Source organism: Manacus candei, unplaced genomic scaffold (genome assembly GCF_025592945.1).
Source record: "Manacus candei isolate 608988 ecotype Guabito, Panama unplaced genomic scaffold, ASM2559294v1 h1tg000045l, whole genome shotgun sequence".
Taxonomy (NCBI): Eukaryota; Metazoa; Chordata; class Aves; order Passeriformes; family Pipridae; genus Manacus; species Manacus candei.
The window spans coordinates 4,963,452-4,982,680 of NW_026138093.1; the positions used below are offsets into that span (position 1 = coordinate 4,963,452).

At 51.5% G+C, this 19,229-nt stretch overlaps 2 protein-coding genes across 2 annotated transcripts in view; both read left to right on the forward strand.

Moving 5' to 3' along the window:
• Positions 1 to 19,229, forward strand: part of LOC127474833 (zinc finger protein 883-like) — a gene marked incomplete at its 3' end in the record, with an annotated part of 325,030 nt that overhangs the window by 249,352 nt on the left and 56,449 nt on the right. The window lies entirely within an intron of this gene.
• Positions 15,527 to 18,402, forward strand: LOC127474946 (ribosomal oxygenase 2-like). Its single transcript, XM_051796284.1, has 3 exons — positions 15,527 to 15,632; positions 16,883 to 16,990; positions 18,223 to 18,402. The coding sequence occupies exons 1-3, from the start codon at positions 15,624 to 15,626 to the stop codon at positions 18,379 to 18,381; spliced, it is 276 nt and encodes a 91-aa protein (XP_051652244.1). The 5' UTR covers positions 15,527 to 15,623; the 3' UTR covers positions 18,382 to 18,402.

The following is a 19,229-nucleotide window of genomic DNA, read 5'->3' on the forward strand; positions in this document are numbered from 1 at the left end:
GAGGTGGGGCCGGCCATTGCAGCGCAGAGCTTAAAAAAGGGAAAAGCAGCTCTTTCCACCAGGAAAAAATCTGGAAGCTTTGGCTTCAGGTGTAGTTTGTGCAGCCTGGGAACTTCTTGGGAAGGAAGAGTTTTTTGTGGCGGCACCTTTTGTCTGGCAGGAATCTTCATTTAGAGTAAATTTTTCAGGAGGTGGGACAAGCCATTGCAGCAGGGCTGAAAAAAGGGAACAGCAGCTCTTTCCACCAGGAAAAAAAGTCTGGATCTTTTGACGTCAGGTGCAGTTCTTGGGGCAGCCTGGGCACTTCTTGGGCATCAAGACCTTTCTGCGGTGGCACCTTTTGTCTGGCAGGAATCTTCATCTGGAGTAAAGTTTTCTGGAGGTGGGACCGGCCATTGCAGCACAGGACTGCAAAAAGGGAACAGCAGCTCTTTCTACCAGGAAAAAAATCTGGATCCTTTGGCTTCAGGTGTAGTTGGTGCAGCCTGGGTACTTCTTGGGCAGGAAGAGTTTTCTGTGGTGGCACCTTTTGTCTGGCAGGAATCTTCAATCGGATTCAATTTTCCAGGAGGTGGGACCGGCCATTGCAGCGCAGGACTGAAAAAAGGGAACAGCGGCTCTTTCCCTGAGGAAAAAAAGTCTGGATCCTTTGGCTTCAGGTGTAGTTGTTGCAGCCTGGGTACTTCTTGGGATAGATGAGTTTTCTGTGGTGGCACCTTTTTTCTGGCAGGAATCTTCAGTAGGATTCAGTTTCTAAAAAGGTGGGACTGGAGATTGCAGCGCAGGGCAGAAAAAACGGAACAGCAGCTCTTTCCCTAAGGAAAAAAAGTCTGGATCCTTTGGCTTCAGGAGTAGTTGGTGGGGCAGCCTGGGCACTTCTTGGGCAGCAAGAGTTTTTTGTAGCGGCAAATTTTGTCTGGCAGGAATATTCATTTGGATTAAATTTTTCACGAGGTGGGACCGGCCATTGCAGAGCAGGCCTGAAAAACGGGAACAGTAGCTCTTCACACCAGGAAAAAATCTGGAAGCTTTGGCTTCAGGTGTAGTTTGTGCAGCCTGGGAACTTCTTGGGAAGGAAGAGTTTTTTGTGGCGGCACCTTTTGTCTGGCAGGAATCTTCATTTGGAGCAAAGTTTTCAGGAGGTGGGACGAGCCATTGTAGCAGGGCTGAAAAAGGGGAATAGCAGCTCTTTCACCCAGGGAAAAAAGTCTGGATCTTTTGGCGTCAGGTGCAGTTCTTGGGGCAGCCTGGGCACTTCTTGGGCATCAAGACGTTTCTGCGGTGGTACCTTTTGTCTGGCAGGAATCTTCATTTGCATTCAATTTTTTACAAGGTGGGACTGGCCATTGCAGAGCAGGGCTGAAAAAAGGGAACAGCAGCTCTTTCCACCAGGAAAAAAAGTCTGGATCCTTTGGTTTTGAGGTGTAGTTGGTGGGGCAGCCTGGGCACTTCTTGGGCAGCAAGAGATTCCTGTGGTGGCACCTTTTGTCTGGCAGGAATCTTTATTTGGAGTAAATTTTCCAGGAGGTGGGACCGGCCATTGAAGAGCAGGTCTGGAAAAAGGGAACTGCAGCTCTTTCCACCAGGAAAAAAGTCTGGAAGCTTTGGCTTCAGGTGAAGTTGGTGGAGCAGCCTGGGCACTTCTGGGGCAGCAAAGACCTTTCTATGGTGGCACCTTTTGTCTGGCAGGAATCTTCATTTGGAGCAAAGTTTTCTGGAGGTGGGACCGGCCATTGAAGAACAGGCTTGAAAAAAGGGAACAGCAGCTCTTTCTACCGGGAAAAATAGTCTGAATCCTTTGGCTTCAGGTGCAGTTCTTGGGGCAGTCTGGGCACTTTTTGGGCAGCAAGAGATTCCTGTGGTGGCCCCTTTTGTCTGGCAGGAATCTTCAGTCGGATTCAATTTTCCAGGAGGTGGGACCGGCCATTGCAGCGCAGGACTGAAAAAAGGGAACAGCAGCTCTTTCCCTGAAGAAAAAAAGTCTGGATCCTTTGGCTTCAGGTGTAGTTGTTGCAGCCTGGGTACTTCTTGGGATAGATGAGTTTTCTGTGGTGGCACCTTTTTTCTGGCAGGAATCTTCAGTAGGATTCAGTTTTTAAAAAGGTGGGACTGGAGATTGCAGCGCAGGGCAGAAAAAACGGAACAGCAGCTCTTTCCCTAAGGAAAAAAAGTCTGGATCCTTTGGCTTCAGGAGTAGTTGGTGGGGCAGCCTGGGCACTTCTTGGGCAGCAAGAGTTTTTTGTAGCGGCAAATTTTGTCTGGCAGGAATATTCATTTGGATTAAATTTTTCACGAGGTGGGACCGGCCATTGCAGAGCAGGCCTGAAAAACGGGAACAGCAGCTCTTCACACCAGGAAAAAATCTGGAAGCTTTGGCTTCAGGTGTAGTTTGTGCAGCCTGGGAACTTCTTGGGAAGGAAGAGTTTTTTGTGGCGGCACCTTTTGTCTGGCAGGAATCTTCATTTAGAGTAAATTTTTCAGGAGGTGGGACGAGCCATTGTAGCAGGGCTGAAAAAAGGGAACAGCAGCTCTTTCACCCAGGGAAAAAAGTCTGGATCTTTTGGCGTCAGGTGCAGTTCTTGGGGCAGCCTGGGCACTTCTTGGGGAACAAGAACTTTCTGTGGTGGCACCTTTTGTCTGGCAGGAATCTTCATTTGGATTCAATTTTCCAGGAGGTGGGACCGGCCATTGCAGAGCAGGGTTGAAAAAAGGGAACAGCAGCTCTTTCCACCAGGAAAAAAGTCTGGAAGCTTTGCCTTTGAGGTGAAGTTGGTGGGGCAGCCTGGGCACTTCTGGGGCAGCAAAGACCTTTCTGTGGTGGCACCATTTCTCTGGCAGGAATCTTTAGTTGGATTCAATTTCTCAGGAGGTGGGACCGGCATTACAGAACAGGACTGAAAAAAGGGAACAGCAGCTCTAGCCACCAGGAAAAAATTCTGGAAGCTTTGTCTTTGAGGTGTAGATTTTGGGACAGCCTGGGCACTTCTTGGGCAGCAAAGACCTTTCTGTAGTGGCACCTTTTCTCTGGCAGGAATCTTCATTTGGATTCAATTTTCCAGGAGGTGGGGCCGGCCATTGCAGCGCAGAGCTTAAAAAAGGGAAAAGCAGCTCTTTCCACCAGGAAAAAATCTGGAAGCTTTGACTTCAGGTGTAGTTTGTGCAGCCTGGAAACTTCTTGGGAAGGTAGAGTTTTTTGTGGTAGCACCTTTTGTCTGGCAGGAATCTTCATTTGGATTCAATTTTTTAAAAGGTGGGACCGGTCATTGCAGAGCAGGGTAGAAAAAAGGAACAGCAGCTCTTTCCACCAGGAAAAAAAGTCTGGAAGCTTTGTCATGGAGGTGCAGTTGTTGGGGTAGCCTGGGCACTTCTTGGGCAGGAAGAGCTTTCTGTGGTGGCGCTTTTTGTCTGGCAGGAATCTTCATCTGGAGTAAAGTTTTCTGGAGGTGGGACCGGCCATTGCAGCACAGCACTGAAAAAAGGGAACAGCAGCTCTTTCTACCAGGAAAAAAAGTCTGGATCCTTTGGTTTTGAGGTGTAGTTGGTGGGGCAGCCTGGGCACTTCTTGGGCAGCAAGAGATTCCTGTAGTGGCACCTTTTGTCTAGGAGGAATCTTCATTTGCATTCAATTTTCCAGGAGGTGGGACCGGCCATTGCAGCGCAGGACTGAAAAAAGGGAACAGCAGCTCTTTCCACCAGGAAAAAATCTGGAAGCTTTGGCTTCAGGTGTAGTTTGTGCAGCCTGGGAACTTCTTGGGAAGGAAGAGTTTTTTGTGGCGGCACCTTTTGTCTGGCAGGAATCTTCATTTAGAGTAAATTTTTCAGGAGGTGGGACAAGCCATTGCAGCAGGGCTGAAAAAAGGGAACAGCAGCTCTTTCCACCAGGAAAAAAAGTCTGGATCTTTTGACGTCAGGTGCAGTTCTTGGGGCAGCCTGGGCACTTCTTGGGCATCAAGACCTTTCTGCGGTGGCACCTTTTGTCTGGCAGGAATCTTCATCTGGAGTAAAGTTTTCTGGAGGTGGGACCGGCCATTGTAGCACAGGACTGCAAAAAGGGAACAGCAGCTCTTTCTACCAGGAAAAAAATCTGGATCCTTTGGCTTCAGGTGTAGTTGGTGCAGCCTGGGTACTTCTTGGGCAGGAAGAGTTTTCTGTGGTGGCACCTTTTGTCTGGCAGGAATCTTCAATCGGATTCAATTTTCCAGGAGGTGGGACCGGCCATTGCAGCGCAGGACTGAAAAAAGGGAACAGCGGCTCTTTCCCTGAGGAAAAAAAGTCTGGATCCTTTGGCTTCAGGTGTAGTTGTTGCAGCCTGGGTACTTCTTGGGATAGATGAGTTTTCTGTGGTGGCACCTTTTTTCTGGCAGGAATCTTCAGTAGGATTCAGTTTTTAAAAAGGTGGGACTGGAGATTGCAGCGCAGGGCAGAAAAAACGGAACAGCAGCTCTTTCCCTAAGGAAAAAAAGTCTGGATCCTTTGGCTTCAGGAGTAGTTGGTGGGGCAGCCTGGGCACTTCTTGGGCAGCAAGAGTTTTTTGTAGCGGCAAATTTTGTCTGGCAGGAATATTCATTTGGATTAAATTTTTCACGAGGTGGGACCGGCCATTGCAGAGCAGGCCTGAAAAACGGGAACAGCAGCTCTTCACACCAGGAAAAAATCTGGAAGCTTTGGCTTCAGGTGTAGTTTGTGCAGCCTGGGAACTTCTTGGGAAGGAAGAGTTTTTTGTGGCGGCACCTTTTGTCTGGCAGGAATCTTCATTTGGAGCAAAGTTTTCAGGAGGTGGGACGAGCCATTGTAGCAGGGCTGAAAAAGGGGAATAGCAGCTCTTTCACCCAGGGAAAAAAGTCTGGATCTTTTGGCGTCAGGTGCAGTTCTTGGGGCAGCCTGGGCACTTCTTGGGCATCAAGACGTTTCTGCGGTGGTACCTTTTGTCTGGCAGGAATCTTCATTTGCATTCAATTTTTTACAAGGTGGGACTGGCCATTGCAGAGCAGGGCTGAAAAAAGGGAACAGCAGCTCTTTCCACCAGGAAAAAAAGTCTGGATCCTTTGGTTTTGAGGTGTAGTTGGTGGGGCAGCCTGGGCACTTCTTGGGCAGCAAGAGATTCCTGTGGTGGCACCTTTTGTCTGGCAGGAATCTTTATTTGGAGTAAATTTTCCAGGAGGTGGGACCAGCCATTGCAGAGCAGGGCTGAAAAAAGGGAACAGCAGCTCTTTCCACCAGGAAAAAAGTCTGGAAGCTTTGGCTTCAGGTGAAGTTGGTGGGGCAGCCTGGGTACTTCTGGGGCACCAAAGACCTTTCTATGGTGGCACGTTTTGTCTGGTAGGAATCTTCATTTGGAGCAAAGTTTTCTGGAGGTGGGACCGGCCATTGAAGAACAGGCTTGAAAAAAGGGAACAGCAGCTCTTTCACCCAGGGAAAAAAAGTCTGAATCCTTTGGTTTCAGGTGCAGTTCTTGGGGCAGTCTGGGCACTTTTTGGGCAGCAAGAGATTCCTGTGGTGGCCCCTTTTGTCTGGCAGGAATCTTCAGTCGGATTCAATTTTCCAGGAGGTGGGACCGGCCATTGCAGCGCAGGACTGAAAAAAGGGAACAGCAGCTCTTTCCCTGAGGAAAAAAAGTCTGGATCCTTTGGTTTCAGGTGTAGTTGTTGCAGCCTGGGTACTTCTTGGGATAGATGAGTTTTCTGTGGTGGCACCTTTTTTCTGGCAGGAATCTTCAGTAGGATTCAGTTTTTAAAAAGGTGGGACTGGAGATTGCAGCGCAGGGCAGAAAAAACGGAACAGCAGCTCTTTCCCTAAGGAAAAAAAGTCTGGATCCTTTGGCTTCAGGAGTAGTTGGTGGGGCAGCCTGGGCACTTCTTGGGCAGCAAGAGTTTTTTGTAGCGGCAAATTTTGTCTGGCAGGAATATTCATTTGGATTAAATTTTTCAGGAGGTGGGACCGGCCATTGCAGAGCAGGCCTGAAAAACGGGAACAGCAGCTCTTCACACCAGGAAAAAATCTGGAAGCTTTGGCTTCAGGTGTAGTTTGTGCAGCCTGGGAACTTCTTGGGAAGGAAGAGTTTTTTGTGGCGGCACCTTTTGTCTGGCAGGAATCTTCATTTAGAGTAAATTTTTCAGGAGGTGGGACGAGCCATTGTAGCAGGGCTGAAAAAAGGGAACAGCAGCTCTTTCACCCAGGGAAAAAAGTCTGGATCTTTTGGCGTCAGGTGCAGTTCTTGGGGCAGCCTGGGCACTTCTTGGGGAACAAGAACTTTCTGTGGTGGCACCTTTTGTCTGGCAGGAATCTTCACTTGGATTCAATTTTCCAGGAGGTGGGACCAGCCATTGCAGAGCAGGGCTGAAAAAAGGGAACAGCAGTTCTTTCCACCAGGAAAAAAGTCTGGAAGCTTTGGCTTCAGGTGAAGTTGGTGGGGCAGCCTGGGTACTTCTGGGGCACCAAAGACCTTTCTATGGTGGCACCTTTTGTCTGGCAGGAATCTTCATTTGGAGCAAAGTTTTCTGGAGGTGGGACCGGTCATTGAAGAACAGGATTGAAAAAAGGGAACAGCAGCTCTTTCTACCGGGAAAAATAGTCTGAATCCTTTGGTTTTAGGTGCAGTTCTTGGGGCAGTCTGGGCACTTTTTGGGCAGCAAGAGATTCCTGTGGTGGCCCCTTTTGTCTGGCAGGAATCTTCAGTCGGATTCAATTTTCCAGGAGGTGGGACCGGCCATTGCAGCGCAGGACTGAAAAAAGGGAACAGCAGCTCTTTCCCTGAGGAAAAAAAGTCTGGATCCTTTGGCTTCAGGTGTAGTTGTTGCAGCCTGGGTACTTCTTGGGATAGATGAGTTTTCTGTGGTGGCACCTTTTTTCTGGCAGGAATCTTCAGTAGGATTCAGTTTTTAAAAAGGTGGGACTGGAGATTGCAGCGCAGGGTAGAAAAAACGGAACAGCAGCTCTTTCCACCAGGAAAAAAGTCTGGAAGCTTTGCCTTCGAGGTGAAGTTGGTGGGGCAGCCTGGGCACTTCTGGGGCAGCAAAGACCTTTCTGTGGTGGCACCATTTCTCTGGCAGGACTCTTTAGTTGGATTCAATTTCTCTGGAGGTGGGACCGACCATTGAAGAGCAGGTCTGGAAAAAGGGAACTGCAGCTCTTTCCACCAGGAAAAAAGTCTGGAAGCTTTGGCTTTGAGGTGAAGTTGGTGGGGCAGCCTGGGCACTTCTGGGGCAGCAAAGACCTTTCTATGGTGGCACCTTTTGTCTGGCAGGAATCTTCATTTGGAGCAAAGTTTTCTGGAGGTGGGACCGGTCATTAAAGAACAGGCTTGAAAAAAGGGAACAGCAGCTCTTTCTACCGGGAAAAAAAGTCTGAATCCTTTGGCTTCAGGTGCAGTTGGTGAGGCAGCCTGGGCACTTCTTGGGATAGATGAGTTCTCTGTGGTGGCACCTTTTGTATGGCAGGAATCTTCAGTCGGATTCAATTTTCCATGAGGTTGGACCGGCCGTTGCAGCGCAGGGCTGAAAAAAGGGAACAGCAGCTCTTTCCACCAGGAAAAAATTCTGGAAGCTTTGGTTTCAGGTGTAGTTGGTGGGGCAGCCTGGGAACTTCTTGGGCATCAAGACCTTTCTGTGGTGGCACCTTTTGTCTGGCAGGAATCTTCATCTGAAGTAAAGTTTTCTGGAAGTGGGAACGGCCCTTGCAGCACAGGTCTGAAAATAGGGAACAGCAGGTCTTTCCACCAGGAAAAAAGTCTGGATCCTTTGGCTTCAGGTGCAGTTCTTTCGGCAGCCTGGGCACTTCTTGGGCAGCAAAGACCTTTCTGTGGTGGCCCCTTTTGTCTGGCAGGAATCTTCATTTGGATTCAATGTTCCAGGAGGTGGGACCAGCCATTGCAGAGCAGGGCTGAAAAAAGGGAACAGCAGCTCTTTCCACCAGGAAAACTTTCTGGAAGTTTTGTCTTTGAGGTGAAGTTGGTGGGGCAGCCTGGGCACTTCTGGGGCAGCAAAGACCTTTCTGTGGTGGCACCATTTCTCTGGCAGGAATGTTTAGTTGGAGTAAATTTTTCAGGAGGTGGGACCGGCATTACAGAACAGGACTGAAAAAAGGGAAGAGCAGCTCTTTCTACCAGGAAAAAATGTCTGGGACTTTTGGCTTTGAGGTGTAGATTTTGGGGCAGCCTGAGCACTTCTTGGGCAGCAAAGACCTTTCTGTAGTGGCACCTTTTCTCTGGCAGGAATCTTCATTTGGATTCAATTTTCCAGGAGGTGGGGCCGGCCATTGCAGCGCAGAGCTTAAAAAAGGGAAAAGCAGCTCTTTCCACCAGGAAAAAATCTGGAAGCTTTGACTTCAGGTGTAGTTTGTGCAGCCTGGAAACTTCTTGGGAAGGTAGAGTTTTTTGTGGTAGCACCTTTTGTCTGGCAGGAATCTTCATTTGCATTCAATTTTCCAGGAGGTGGGACCGGCCATTGTAGCGCAGGTCTGAAAAAAGGGAACAGCAGCTCTTTCCACTAGGAAAAAATCTGGAAGCTTTGGCTTCAGGTGTAGTTGGTGGGGCAGCCTGGGCACTTCTTGGGAAGGAAGAGTTTTTTGTGGCGGTACCTTTCGTCTGTCAAAAATCTTCATTTGGATTAAATTTTTTAAAAGGTGGGACCGGTCATTGCAGAGCAGGGTTGAAAAAAGGAACAGCAGCTCTTTGCACCAGGAAAAAAAGTCTGGATCCTTTGTCTTTGAGGTTCAGTTGTTGGGGCAGCGTGGGCACTTCTTGGGCAGCAAAAACCTTTCTGTGGTGGCACTTTTTGTCTGGCAGGAATCTTCATCTGGAGTAAAGTTTTCTGGAGGTGGGACCGGCCATTGCAGAGCAGGGCTGAAAAAAGGGAACAGCAGCTCTTTCCACCAGGAAAAAATGTCTGGATCCTTTGGCTTTGAGGTGCAGTTGTTGGGGCCACCTTGGCACTTCTTGGGCAGCAAGAGATTCCTGTGATGGCACCTTTTGTCTCTGAGGTGTTTTTTCCCTGTTATCAAGTCCTTTATGGCGTCAATCACAGAGCACTGGGACTGCTCACAGGGCATGATGAAGGAACACAGCAGCAGTGTGGAAAGAGGAGGTAGAAAAATACATTCCTGTATCTAATTGCCTTCTTCAGTTAGAGAAATTGCTAATCATGTGACATTATTTGTACTGGACCCTTCTAAGGATGTACGTTTGCCCAGACCTTTTGCTCCAGATGTGCCAGCTACACCCAATGAAACCAGAGAGAATCTCAGCGAAGCCACAAATCAGCTCTTATGGCACTTGGCACTCTATGGGGTTTAGCACTGGAGCTCAATCTCTCTGGGATGGCTGGTCCAGAACAGTTCATTTAATGAATGGTGCTGTTGCTGAACTTCCCTGGGCACATTGCAATTGGCTACTGAGGCTGAAAGGTTTCCTCGAAGGATTTTTATCTTTTGAAACTACAGGCTGAATTTTAGGGATAAACTCCAGTATTCTGAAAGTGGAAAGTTGATCAAACAGAAAAGACTGTTTCTTCTACAACAGATTTGAAATAGTCCACTTGTAAAAATCACAAAGCTTGAAGTCTACTCAGCAGAGCTGATTCCTCATCTGCACTGATCATCAGCAACTGGCCTCTCTCCTATTTCAGGGTCTCATCTGTGTACACTGGATTAAGGCCTCCTCACTTCTTAAGAAAAGTAGTGTTATAAGCTCACAGTTCTGGCAAGGTTTCCTTAGTAGATGGGTTGAAAAGCAAAACTTTGTTGCCATGACCAACGAATGCAGAGCCCAAGGTTGTTTGTGGTGCTAGCTTTGCTCCACTCTCTAATAACTTCTGTCCAGATCAGTGCTGGCAACAAGAATTCCAGGTTAACGCTTGTTTCAGTTTTCAGGCTTTGCATTTCAAGAATGGGGAGTTGTTATTGGAAACTCTGCCATGGCTGTCAGTAACAGCCTTGGAAAACAGTTTTTCTTATTTCTGAGGGAGAAGTTTCCAACCCAGCTTTGGAGTATGCAAATAGTTGAATGACTTGTTGTACAATTGGAAATAAAAATCAATACATTTGGTCTGATTAATGTCTTAAGTTATATTTGGCTAAAGAGTTCTTTTCTTGTTACCTTCTTTAAAAAATAGGACCCATAAGCAGAAAGGTGATCTCCTAAAGTGTTGCAACCTTTTAAGTCCACTTGTTGCCACACAACAATAGCATGCCAATATCACATCCAAAGATACAGAATCTTACAGAGATACACACAAATAGATACCTATACATATCTATGTATGTATATCTATCTACCTATACATATCTATACATATCTATACAAATACACACAAGAAAGTCTGGGGTTCCTGATGAGAGTTCTACACGGGTAATGAACAGAGGACTGGTTTGATGTGTCACACAACTGTGGGGACCATGAATGTATGTTCTGAGCTTTGATTTACTGACCTGGTTTGTAACTGCCCGCCTTCCCTCTGGGGGGAACACAGGTCTCTATTTTGCACGGTCTGTTTTGTTTCACTTGGCAGTGCAGACTAGGGGCAGAAGAGTTTTTGGAGCCAAACAGCTCGATCCAGATTCAGTTCCTTTAGTGGTGCCTAAAACTCAGGAGCTGGACTCCACGGTGCCGGTGGGACCCTCCCAACTCAGCACGTTCCATGATTCCATCAAGTCCATCTGTCAGCCCAGCACTGCCCCAGCAACCCCCAAACCACTAAAGCGTGTCAGCCATGGCCAGATGCAGGCGCCTCTGAAACACCTGCCGGGGTGCTGGCTCCGCCTGGGCAACCCATTGCAGTGCCCGAGCCCCCCCGAAAAACACAGCGAGAAACCTTTCCCCAGGAGCTGACCTGAAGCTCCCCTGCCTCAGCCTCGGGCCACGTCCCCCGCTCCTCCCAGCGCGGGCTCCTTTCCAGCAGCCCCCTCGGCAGAAGGCGGCTCAGGGCTCCCCTCTGCCCCCCCGGCCGGCTCCGCTCCGGCCCCGCTCCCGCCACGGCCCCGCTCGGCTCTGCACGGGGAAGGAACGCGCCCAGCCCCGGCCCGACACCCCCGGGGGCCGCGCACCGGGGATTCCTGCCTGGGGGTCACTGCCCGGGGTCGTTCACCGCGGGTCATTCACCGGGGGTCCCTCCCCGGGGGTCACTTGCAAGGGGTTGTTCACCGCGGGTCATTCACCGGGGGTCCCTCCCCAGGGGTCACTTACCGGGGCTTCTCCTCCGCGGGTCGCTCACCGGTGTCACTTACTGGGCGTCGCTCACCGGGGATCGCTCACCATCGGCCACTCTCCGGGGGCCGCACACGGGGGGTCCCTCCCCCGGGGCCGCGCACCGGGGGCCACTCGCCGGGGGTCTCGGGGCCGCTGCCCGGGGTCTCTGCCCGGGGGCCGCTCAGCGGCAGCGCTCCCGCTCCCGGCCCCGCCCCGCCCGCTCCCACCCAAACCCCACCAACCGCCCCTCTCGGCCCCGCCCCCGCCCCGCCCAAGCCCCGCCTCGCCCCGCCCACTCCGACGCCTCCCATTGGCTGCGCACGTTCGGCCCTGGAGCGAGGAGCGCGCGGGGAGCGTTGCCTGGAAACCGGCCAGGGAATCCCGGGAATCCTCGAGGCGCCGGCGCTGCCCCCCCACTCCTGGAGCAGCGGCCGGGCCCGCCCGGGGAGCGGGCACTCAGCGCCCGGCTGCGGCCGCCAAAACGGGCAGGGAAGCAGGCGCGCGGGAGGCGGGCTCCGGGCCCCGGGCAGCAAGGAGCCCTTAACTGATATTCGGCTAAAGAGTTCTTTTCTTGTTACCTTCTTTAAAAAACAGAACCCACAAGTAGAAAGGTGATCTCCTAAAGTGTTGCAACCTTTTAAGTCCACTTGTTGCCACACAACAATAGCATGCCAATATCACATCCAAAGATACAGAATCTTACAGAGATACACACAAATATAGACCTATACATATCTATGTATGCATATCTATCTACCTATACCTATCTATACATATCTATACAAATACACACAAGAAAGTTTGGGGGTCCTGATGACAGTTCTACACGGGTAATGAACAGAGGACTGGTTTGATGAGTCATACAACTGTGGGGACCATGAATGTAAGCTCTGAGCTTTACTTTATTGTCCCGGTTTGTAACTGCCTGACTTCCCTTTGGGGGGAACACAGGCCTCTATTTTGCACGCTCTGTTTTGTTTCACTTGGCAGTGCAGACTAGGGGCAGAAGAATTTTTGAAGCCAAACAGCTCGATCCTGATTCAGTTCCTTTAGTGGTGCCTAAAACTCAGGAGCTGGACCCCACGGTGCCGGTGGGACCCTCCCAACTCAGCATGTTCCATGATTCCATCAAGTCCAACTGTCAGCCCAGCACTGCCCCAGAAACCCCCAAACCACTAAAGCGTGTCAGCCATGGCCAGATGCAGGTGCCTCTGAAACACCTGCCGGGGTGCTGGCTCCGCCTGGGCAACCCATTGCAGTGCCCGAGCCCCCCCGAAAAACAGCGAGAAACCTTTCTCCAGGAGCTGACCTGAAGCTCCCCTGCCTCAGCCTCGGGCCACGTCCCCCGCTCCTCCCAGCGCGGGCTCCTTTCCAGCAACCCCCTCGGCAGAAGGCGGCTCAGGGCTCCCCTCTGCCCCCCCGGCCGGCTCCGCTCCGGCCCCGCTCCCGCCACGGCCCCGCTCGGCTCTGCACGGGGAAGGAACGCGCCCAGCCCCGGCCCGACACCCCCGGGGGCCGCGCACCGGGGATTCCTGCCCGGGGGTCACTTGCCAGGGGTTGTTCACCGCGGGTCATTCACCGGGGGTCCCTCCGCAGGGGTCACTTACCGGGGCTTCTCCCCCGCGGGTCGCTCACCGGGTGTCACTTACTGGGCGTCGCTCACCGGGGGTCGCTCACCAGCGGCCACTCGCCGGGGGCCGCGCACGGGGGGTCCCTCCCCCGGGGCCGCGCACCGGGGACCACTCGCCGGGGCTCTCTCGCCCGGGGACCACTCGCCGGGGGTCTTGGGGCCGCTGCCCGGGGTCTCTGCCCGGGGGCCGCTCAGCGGCAGCGCTCCCGCTCCCGGCCCCGCCCCGCCCGCTCCCACCCAAACCCCACCAACCGCCCCTCTCGGCCCCGCCCCCGCCCCGCCCAAGCCCCGCCTCGCCCCGCCCACTCCGACGCCTCCCATTGGCTGCGCACGTTCGGCCCTGGAGCGAGGAGCGCGCGGGGAGCGTTGCCTGGAAACCGGCCAGGGAATCCCGGGAATCCTCGAGGCGCCGGCGCTGCCCCCCCACTCCTGGAGCAGCGGCCGGGCCCGCCCGGGGAGCGGGCACTCAGCGCCCGGCTGCGGCCGCCAAAACGGGCAGGGAAGCAGGCGCGCGGGAGGCGGGCTCCGGGCCCCGGGCAGCAAGGAGCCCTTAACTGATATTTGGCTAAAGAGTTCTTTTCTTGTAACCTTCTTTAAAAAACAGAACCCACAAGCAGAAAGGTGATCTCCTAAAGTCTTGTAACCTTTTAAGTCCACTTGTTGCCACACAACAACAGCATGCCAATATCACATCCAAAGATACAGAAACTTATAGGGATACACACAAATAGATATCTATACATAGGTATGTGTATATATACATATCTATACAAATACACACAAGAAAGTTTGGGGTTCCTGATGACAGTTCTACATGGGTAACAGCAGACTGGTTTGATGTGTCATACAACTGTGGGGACCATGAATGTAAGCTCTGAGCTTTGCTTTATTCTCCCGGTTTGTAACTGCCTGCCTTCCCTTTAGGGGGAACACAGGCCTCTGCTTTGCACGCTCTGTTTTATTTCACTTGGCAGTGTAGACTAGGGGCAGAAGAGTTTTTGGAGCCAAACAGCTCGATCCTGATTCAGTTCCTTTAGTGGTGCCTAAAACTCAGGAGCTGGACTCCACGGTGCCGGTGGGACCCACCCAACTCAGCACGTTCCATGATTCCATCAAGTCCATCTGTCAGCCCAGCACTGCCCCAGCAACCCCCAAACCACTAAAGCGTGTCAGCCATGGCCAGATGCAGGCGCCCCTGAAACACCTGCCGGGGTGCTGGCTCCGCCTGGGCAACCCATTGCAGTGCCCGAGCCCCCCGAAAAACACAGCGAGAAACCTTTGTCCAGGAGTTGACCTGACGCTCCCCTGCCTCAGCCTCGGGCCACGTCCCCCGCTCCTCCCAGCGCAGGCTCCTTTCCAGCAGCCCCCTCGGCAGAAGGCGGCTCAGGGCTCCCCTCTGCCCCCCCGGCCGGCTCCGCTCCGGCCCCGCTCCCGCCACGGCCCCGCTCGGCTCTGCACGGGGAAGGAACGCGCCCAGCCCCGGCCCGACACCCCCGGGGGCCGCGCACCGGGGGACTGTCCCCGGGGCTCACTGCCCGGGGGTCCCTCCTCGGGGGTGACTTACCGGGGCTCCCTCCCCGGGGGTCACTTGCAAGGGGTTGTTCACCGCGGGTCATTCACCGGGGGTCCCTCCGCAGGGGTCACTTACCGGGGCTTCTTCCCCGCGAGTCGCTCACCGGGTGTCACTTACTGGGGGTCGCTCACCGGGGGTCGCTCACCGGGGGCCGCGCACGGGGGGTCCCTCCCCCGGGGCCGCGCACCGGGGACCACTCGCCGGGGGTCTTGGGGCCGCTGCCCGGGGTCTCTGCCCGGGGGCCGCTCAGCGGCAGCGTTCCCGCTCCCGGCCCCGCCCCGCCCGCTCCCACCCAAACCCCACCAACCGCCCCTCTCGGCCCCGCCCCCGCTCCGCCCAAGCCCCGCCTCGCCCCGCCCACTCCGCCGCCTCCCATTGGCTGCGCACGTTCGGCCCTGGAGCGAGGAGCGCGCGGGGAGCGTTGCCTGGAAACCGGCCAGGGAATCCCGGGAATCCTCGAGGCGCCGGCGCTGCCCCCCCACTCCTGGAGCAGCGGCCGGGCCCGCCCGGGGAGCGGGCACTCAGCGCCCGGCTGCGGCCGCCAAAACGGGCAGGGAAGCAGGCGCGCGGGAGGCGGGCTCCGGGCCCGGGCAGCGAGGAGCCCTGAAAAGAACAACAGTGTTGGAAGAGAGGGAACTCATCGCACCGTCACAGAACAGGCTGAGGTGGAAGGGACCCACGAGGAGCGTCGAGTCCAAGCCTTTGCCCGGCACAGCACCGACCCCAAGAGTCACACCGTGTGCCTGAACTCTGCCAGATCACAGTCCAGCAGCAGCTTCATGTGCCGTGAGGCCCCACGTGTGTGTTTGCTCCCCGTGTCTGGTGGGAGAGATGACACTCCCTTAGAGTGGAATAAAGATTATCCTAGGCTGGAACTGGCAGCTGTGATAAACTGTATCCCGAGAGCATTTAACTGGTAGCAGTTTTCCCTGGGCTCTAACTTGCTATTTATTATAGTTATTTGCAGACAGGAAAGGGGAGAGAATTAAAAAATCTCTTTCTCCTTGCCCCCTCCACAACAAGTTTGAGGACATGTGGGTGTTGAAACAGAGCTTAACAAACAGTCCAGCCTTGAGAGAGTGGGAAGAGCACAGGGGGGCTCAGTTTAACCGTTTGTCTGGTTTTCTTCCTTTCGAAGGAGGATTTATTTTTCTTAGGTGGGAAATTGCCAAAAATAGACAGCAAAATCAGACTGCAGTTCAGAGATCACACTCTCATCTCCGTGGAACCAGATCAAGAGAATGCTGTGGGTACAGTGAAGCCACCCCTGTACATTTGGGGTGGGCTGGGGAGTGCATATGAGGCATGTGAGTTGTTGCTCTCCTGTGCAAAAGGTCTATAAGGGTCATGCAGTTACACTGAGCTGGATCCTGCATCCCATTAGGGTTTGTTAGGATACTGTGGGGTTGTTTGTTGAGTGATCTGGCACTTTCCAACCTTCTGGAGGGGGGGCTTCAAAACTAAATTCAGCCTATGATTCTGTATGGGAGGTACATGGCTTTTGTCTCAGGTTTGATGGGGTTGATCATTACAGCAGCTAAATGGCCTCTACAGGTCTTGATAATAGGATTTTTCTCTCTTCTTTTTATTTAAGAACAGGAATAATTTTTAAAAATAGGTTTTCTCAAGAGAGGGAATTCTGCTGGTTGCAGCTGCTGCTGTGGCTGCATTTAGTCTTCACTTCTGGGTTATCTCTGTATCCAAGCAGGTGCCAGGGGCACTACTAAGTTGTTCCACAACATTGATCCATGCATCTTGCATTATGCTGTGTTTATACTGCTTCTTATCCATGAAGGTTTTTTAGTATGAAATTGTAGAAGTGCTTTTTATCTCACTTTAAAAAAAAAAAGGGGGGGCAGGACACACAGCAAAGATTATCTTGTACAGTTTGGGGTTTGTTTGGAGGAATTGAATGTTTCCCAAGAAAAACACACCATAACTGTCTGATTTTTTCCTCCATCTTGCTTGTGTCCATATTGAGACTGTGTAGGTTTTGGAGACTTTTTCCCCCCAATTTTTGGGCCACCTTGCCTTCTGATGTCACACAGATCAACCCAGGATGACAGGACACATGGAAGACTTGTGTCCACAAATCCCATGGGCAACCTGCCCAGAGAGCTCTGAATTGCTTTGCACAGCTCTGACCAAGGACCGATGATGGGCATGTGATTTTTAAGAAACAGATCAGTATCAGACTGGAAATGTGTTGGTGCACACCTGTTCATTAATACTTAAATGGCCTGTTTTCTGTACAGCATCACTCCTGGGACTCTAGCAGGGGCAGTTTTAAGGCAGAAGATGATTGTAAATAAATTTTCAGAGGTGTTTTGGAGAGTCCCTTATTGCTGTCGGAGGTGGCTGTTGGACAATTCATTTGGGAGGGTGACTTGCATGCTTTGTTGTAAGAGTGACTCCAGAATTAAGGAGCATTGGCAAGTGCAGTGAGATGAGTCTGAGGCTGTGGATCACATGTGACTGTTTCCTCCCTGCTGTCTTTTAGGATGAAATCCGCAGGGAGATGGTTTATGTGTATCATTCCTTAAGGAACAGGAGAGACACTCCCATGATGGGGACAGATGACACTGGCAGTGAGGATGGCACGGCCCAGGTTTGTTCCTGCAGACACCCCAAAACTTATCTTTCCATGGGGGGTTTTGCTGCGTGAGATGAGCTTGACCAGAATAGCAGCAGGGCCTGGGTTCTGCCGTGATCCTCAGCACCCAGAGCCTTTCTGCCCAGCCCTGCAGTGCCCAGAGGAGCTGAGGCTGCACCACAGAGGCATTTAACAGTGGAACTGAGCAATGTGATCTCATGCTTAATTAAACACTCGAGATGTTAACAGGATTTCTGGTGCATGCCTTATGGCCCAGTGAGCAAAGCTACTGGAGCAACTAAAACCAGCTCTTACAGGTGTGTCCTTAGCACATCCTCTACTGAGGCTACTGGATAGGCCAGCAGATATTCCCTAGGGATCACTGCCATGCTAAACCCCTGTTAGATTCTGTATCCAATGGAACACACTGCAGGGGTGTTCATTTTAGGGTAGGGTGGGTCAGCACTGTGAGTAAAGACCTACCTTGTTCTGAAATGTACTTTTCAGGTTGTCTCTGTTCCTGCTCGCAGGTACAGTGTGCTTTTGCTGGGTCATAAATCCTTCCTAAGCATGGCTTTGAGCTTTGGAACCTTTATTTCTGCTTTTTTGGCAGTGAGATGCTGTGTCTTAGCTCTGTGATCCGAAACACTCGAATGGCAAAACAGGGCACAGTCTGTCCTTGTCTCGGTAATTACAGCAAGGCTTTTTGCCTGGCACTTATTTTTCTTTGGAAGTAAATCTCACTGGTCCTCCAGAGCTGAGGTTGTACACTGGCACCTGAACAACATGTGCAGATCCCAGAATATTCCTTCTTGCCCTTGAAGACTCCAGGCCTGGGAATGGAGCTCCTCTGTGCTTGTGTCAAACTATATCCAAGGACTGCGTGTGGCAGCTAGAAATAAACTTCTGTGAGCTTCCAGAAATAATGGGTAGGGCTAGGCAAGAGTGTAAGTTTAAGGCTATTTAATTCTTCCATGTGTAAACCACAGGAGAAAGCCACGTGCTGTAAACATCCCCACCTCCAAAAGCATGCTGGAACACGGAATATAGTTCAGCATTTTCCCTACGAAGATAAAACAGGCCTGGATAAAACCGAGTCTTCTGGAGAATGCTCTCAGTGACACCAGTGCCATGTGGGAAGGGAGCACATTCCTGCTACTCCCTCCCCACAGCCTCACACACTGCTGTGCAATAAGGACACTGCTCTCAGCTGAAGGATTTTTTCTCTGTTTCTTCTTCCCCAGCAGACTCACGGGCTGCGCTTTCCTTTGTCATACTTGGAAGCACTGAAGCAGATTTGGAGGAGCAGCACTGTTCATGTTAAAGAGCTTAACCTCACCTCAGATGAAGAGAAGGAAAACCTTGCCTTGTCCCTGTGGAGTGAATGTCTGATTGAAGTTCTTTGATGCTTCTGTGAATTAGCTGCTCCTCTACAGGAGTGTTTCTGTCTATTAAGCATCTCCTGAGAGCGAGGCTTATTAAATTACTTTTTTATCCATCCAGCCTCTGGTTTGTGGTGCTGTCTAAACAAATACTTGCTTTTCTTTCCTCAGTTTTAGGAAACTGGGCATGGGGAAAAACAGGTAAGCTGCTCACTGTCTAGTGAGCTAGAGCTCCATGTCTGGGGATGCACAAAGTCACTCCTAGTAACACCAATGTTGTGGTATCCCCTTCCATCTGGAGAGCTGCTAAAGTTATACATGGGGCAGGATCCAGAACCTTGGGCATAGAACAGTAACTTGTTTTTTTTCATTTGTAAAGTTCAGCAGCAAGAAAACACGTTTGTTCAGTTTGACTGCCCTGACAGGACAGAAGCTTCTCAGTAGAAACTGTGTGTGTGTAACAGTTTGTTTGGATACATGTCCGGAATAAAGACAAGTGCCAGAAATATTCAAACGCACAAAATATCTTTTATTACAGTGAGAATAATAATAATAGTAATAAACTTAGCAAGAGGAATTAAAAACTAAAAAGGATACAAAATAACTACCTTATTGGGTGGAATTAAAACAAATACTACAAACAGCATTTAATACAGTATTAACTAGTGAAAAGGGATACCAAAAAAGGATCTTAACACAATATTATGGATAACACGATATTGGTTAGTAAAAGGGGAAATTAAGGGAAAAAATAGTATAAACATAAAAGGGGAATTAAAGGAACACAAAAAGGATATTAAAAAGTTTGTTCTCTCAGTTGCTTCCTATCAAAAACTGTGCTTACCCACACAGACAGGCCAGGGCTGCCAGGA

Excerpts from the sequence above, each read along its gene's own strand:
- LOC127474946 (XM_051796284.1), top strand. Across the intron at positions 16,991-18,222 it reads GTGAGGATGGCACGGCCCAG|ACTCACGGGCTGCGCTTTCC; the intron begins GTTTGTTCCTGC and ends CTTCCCCAGCAG.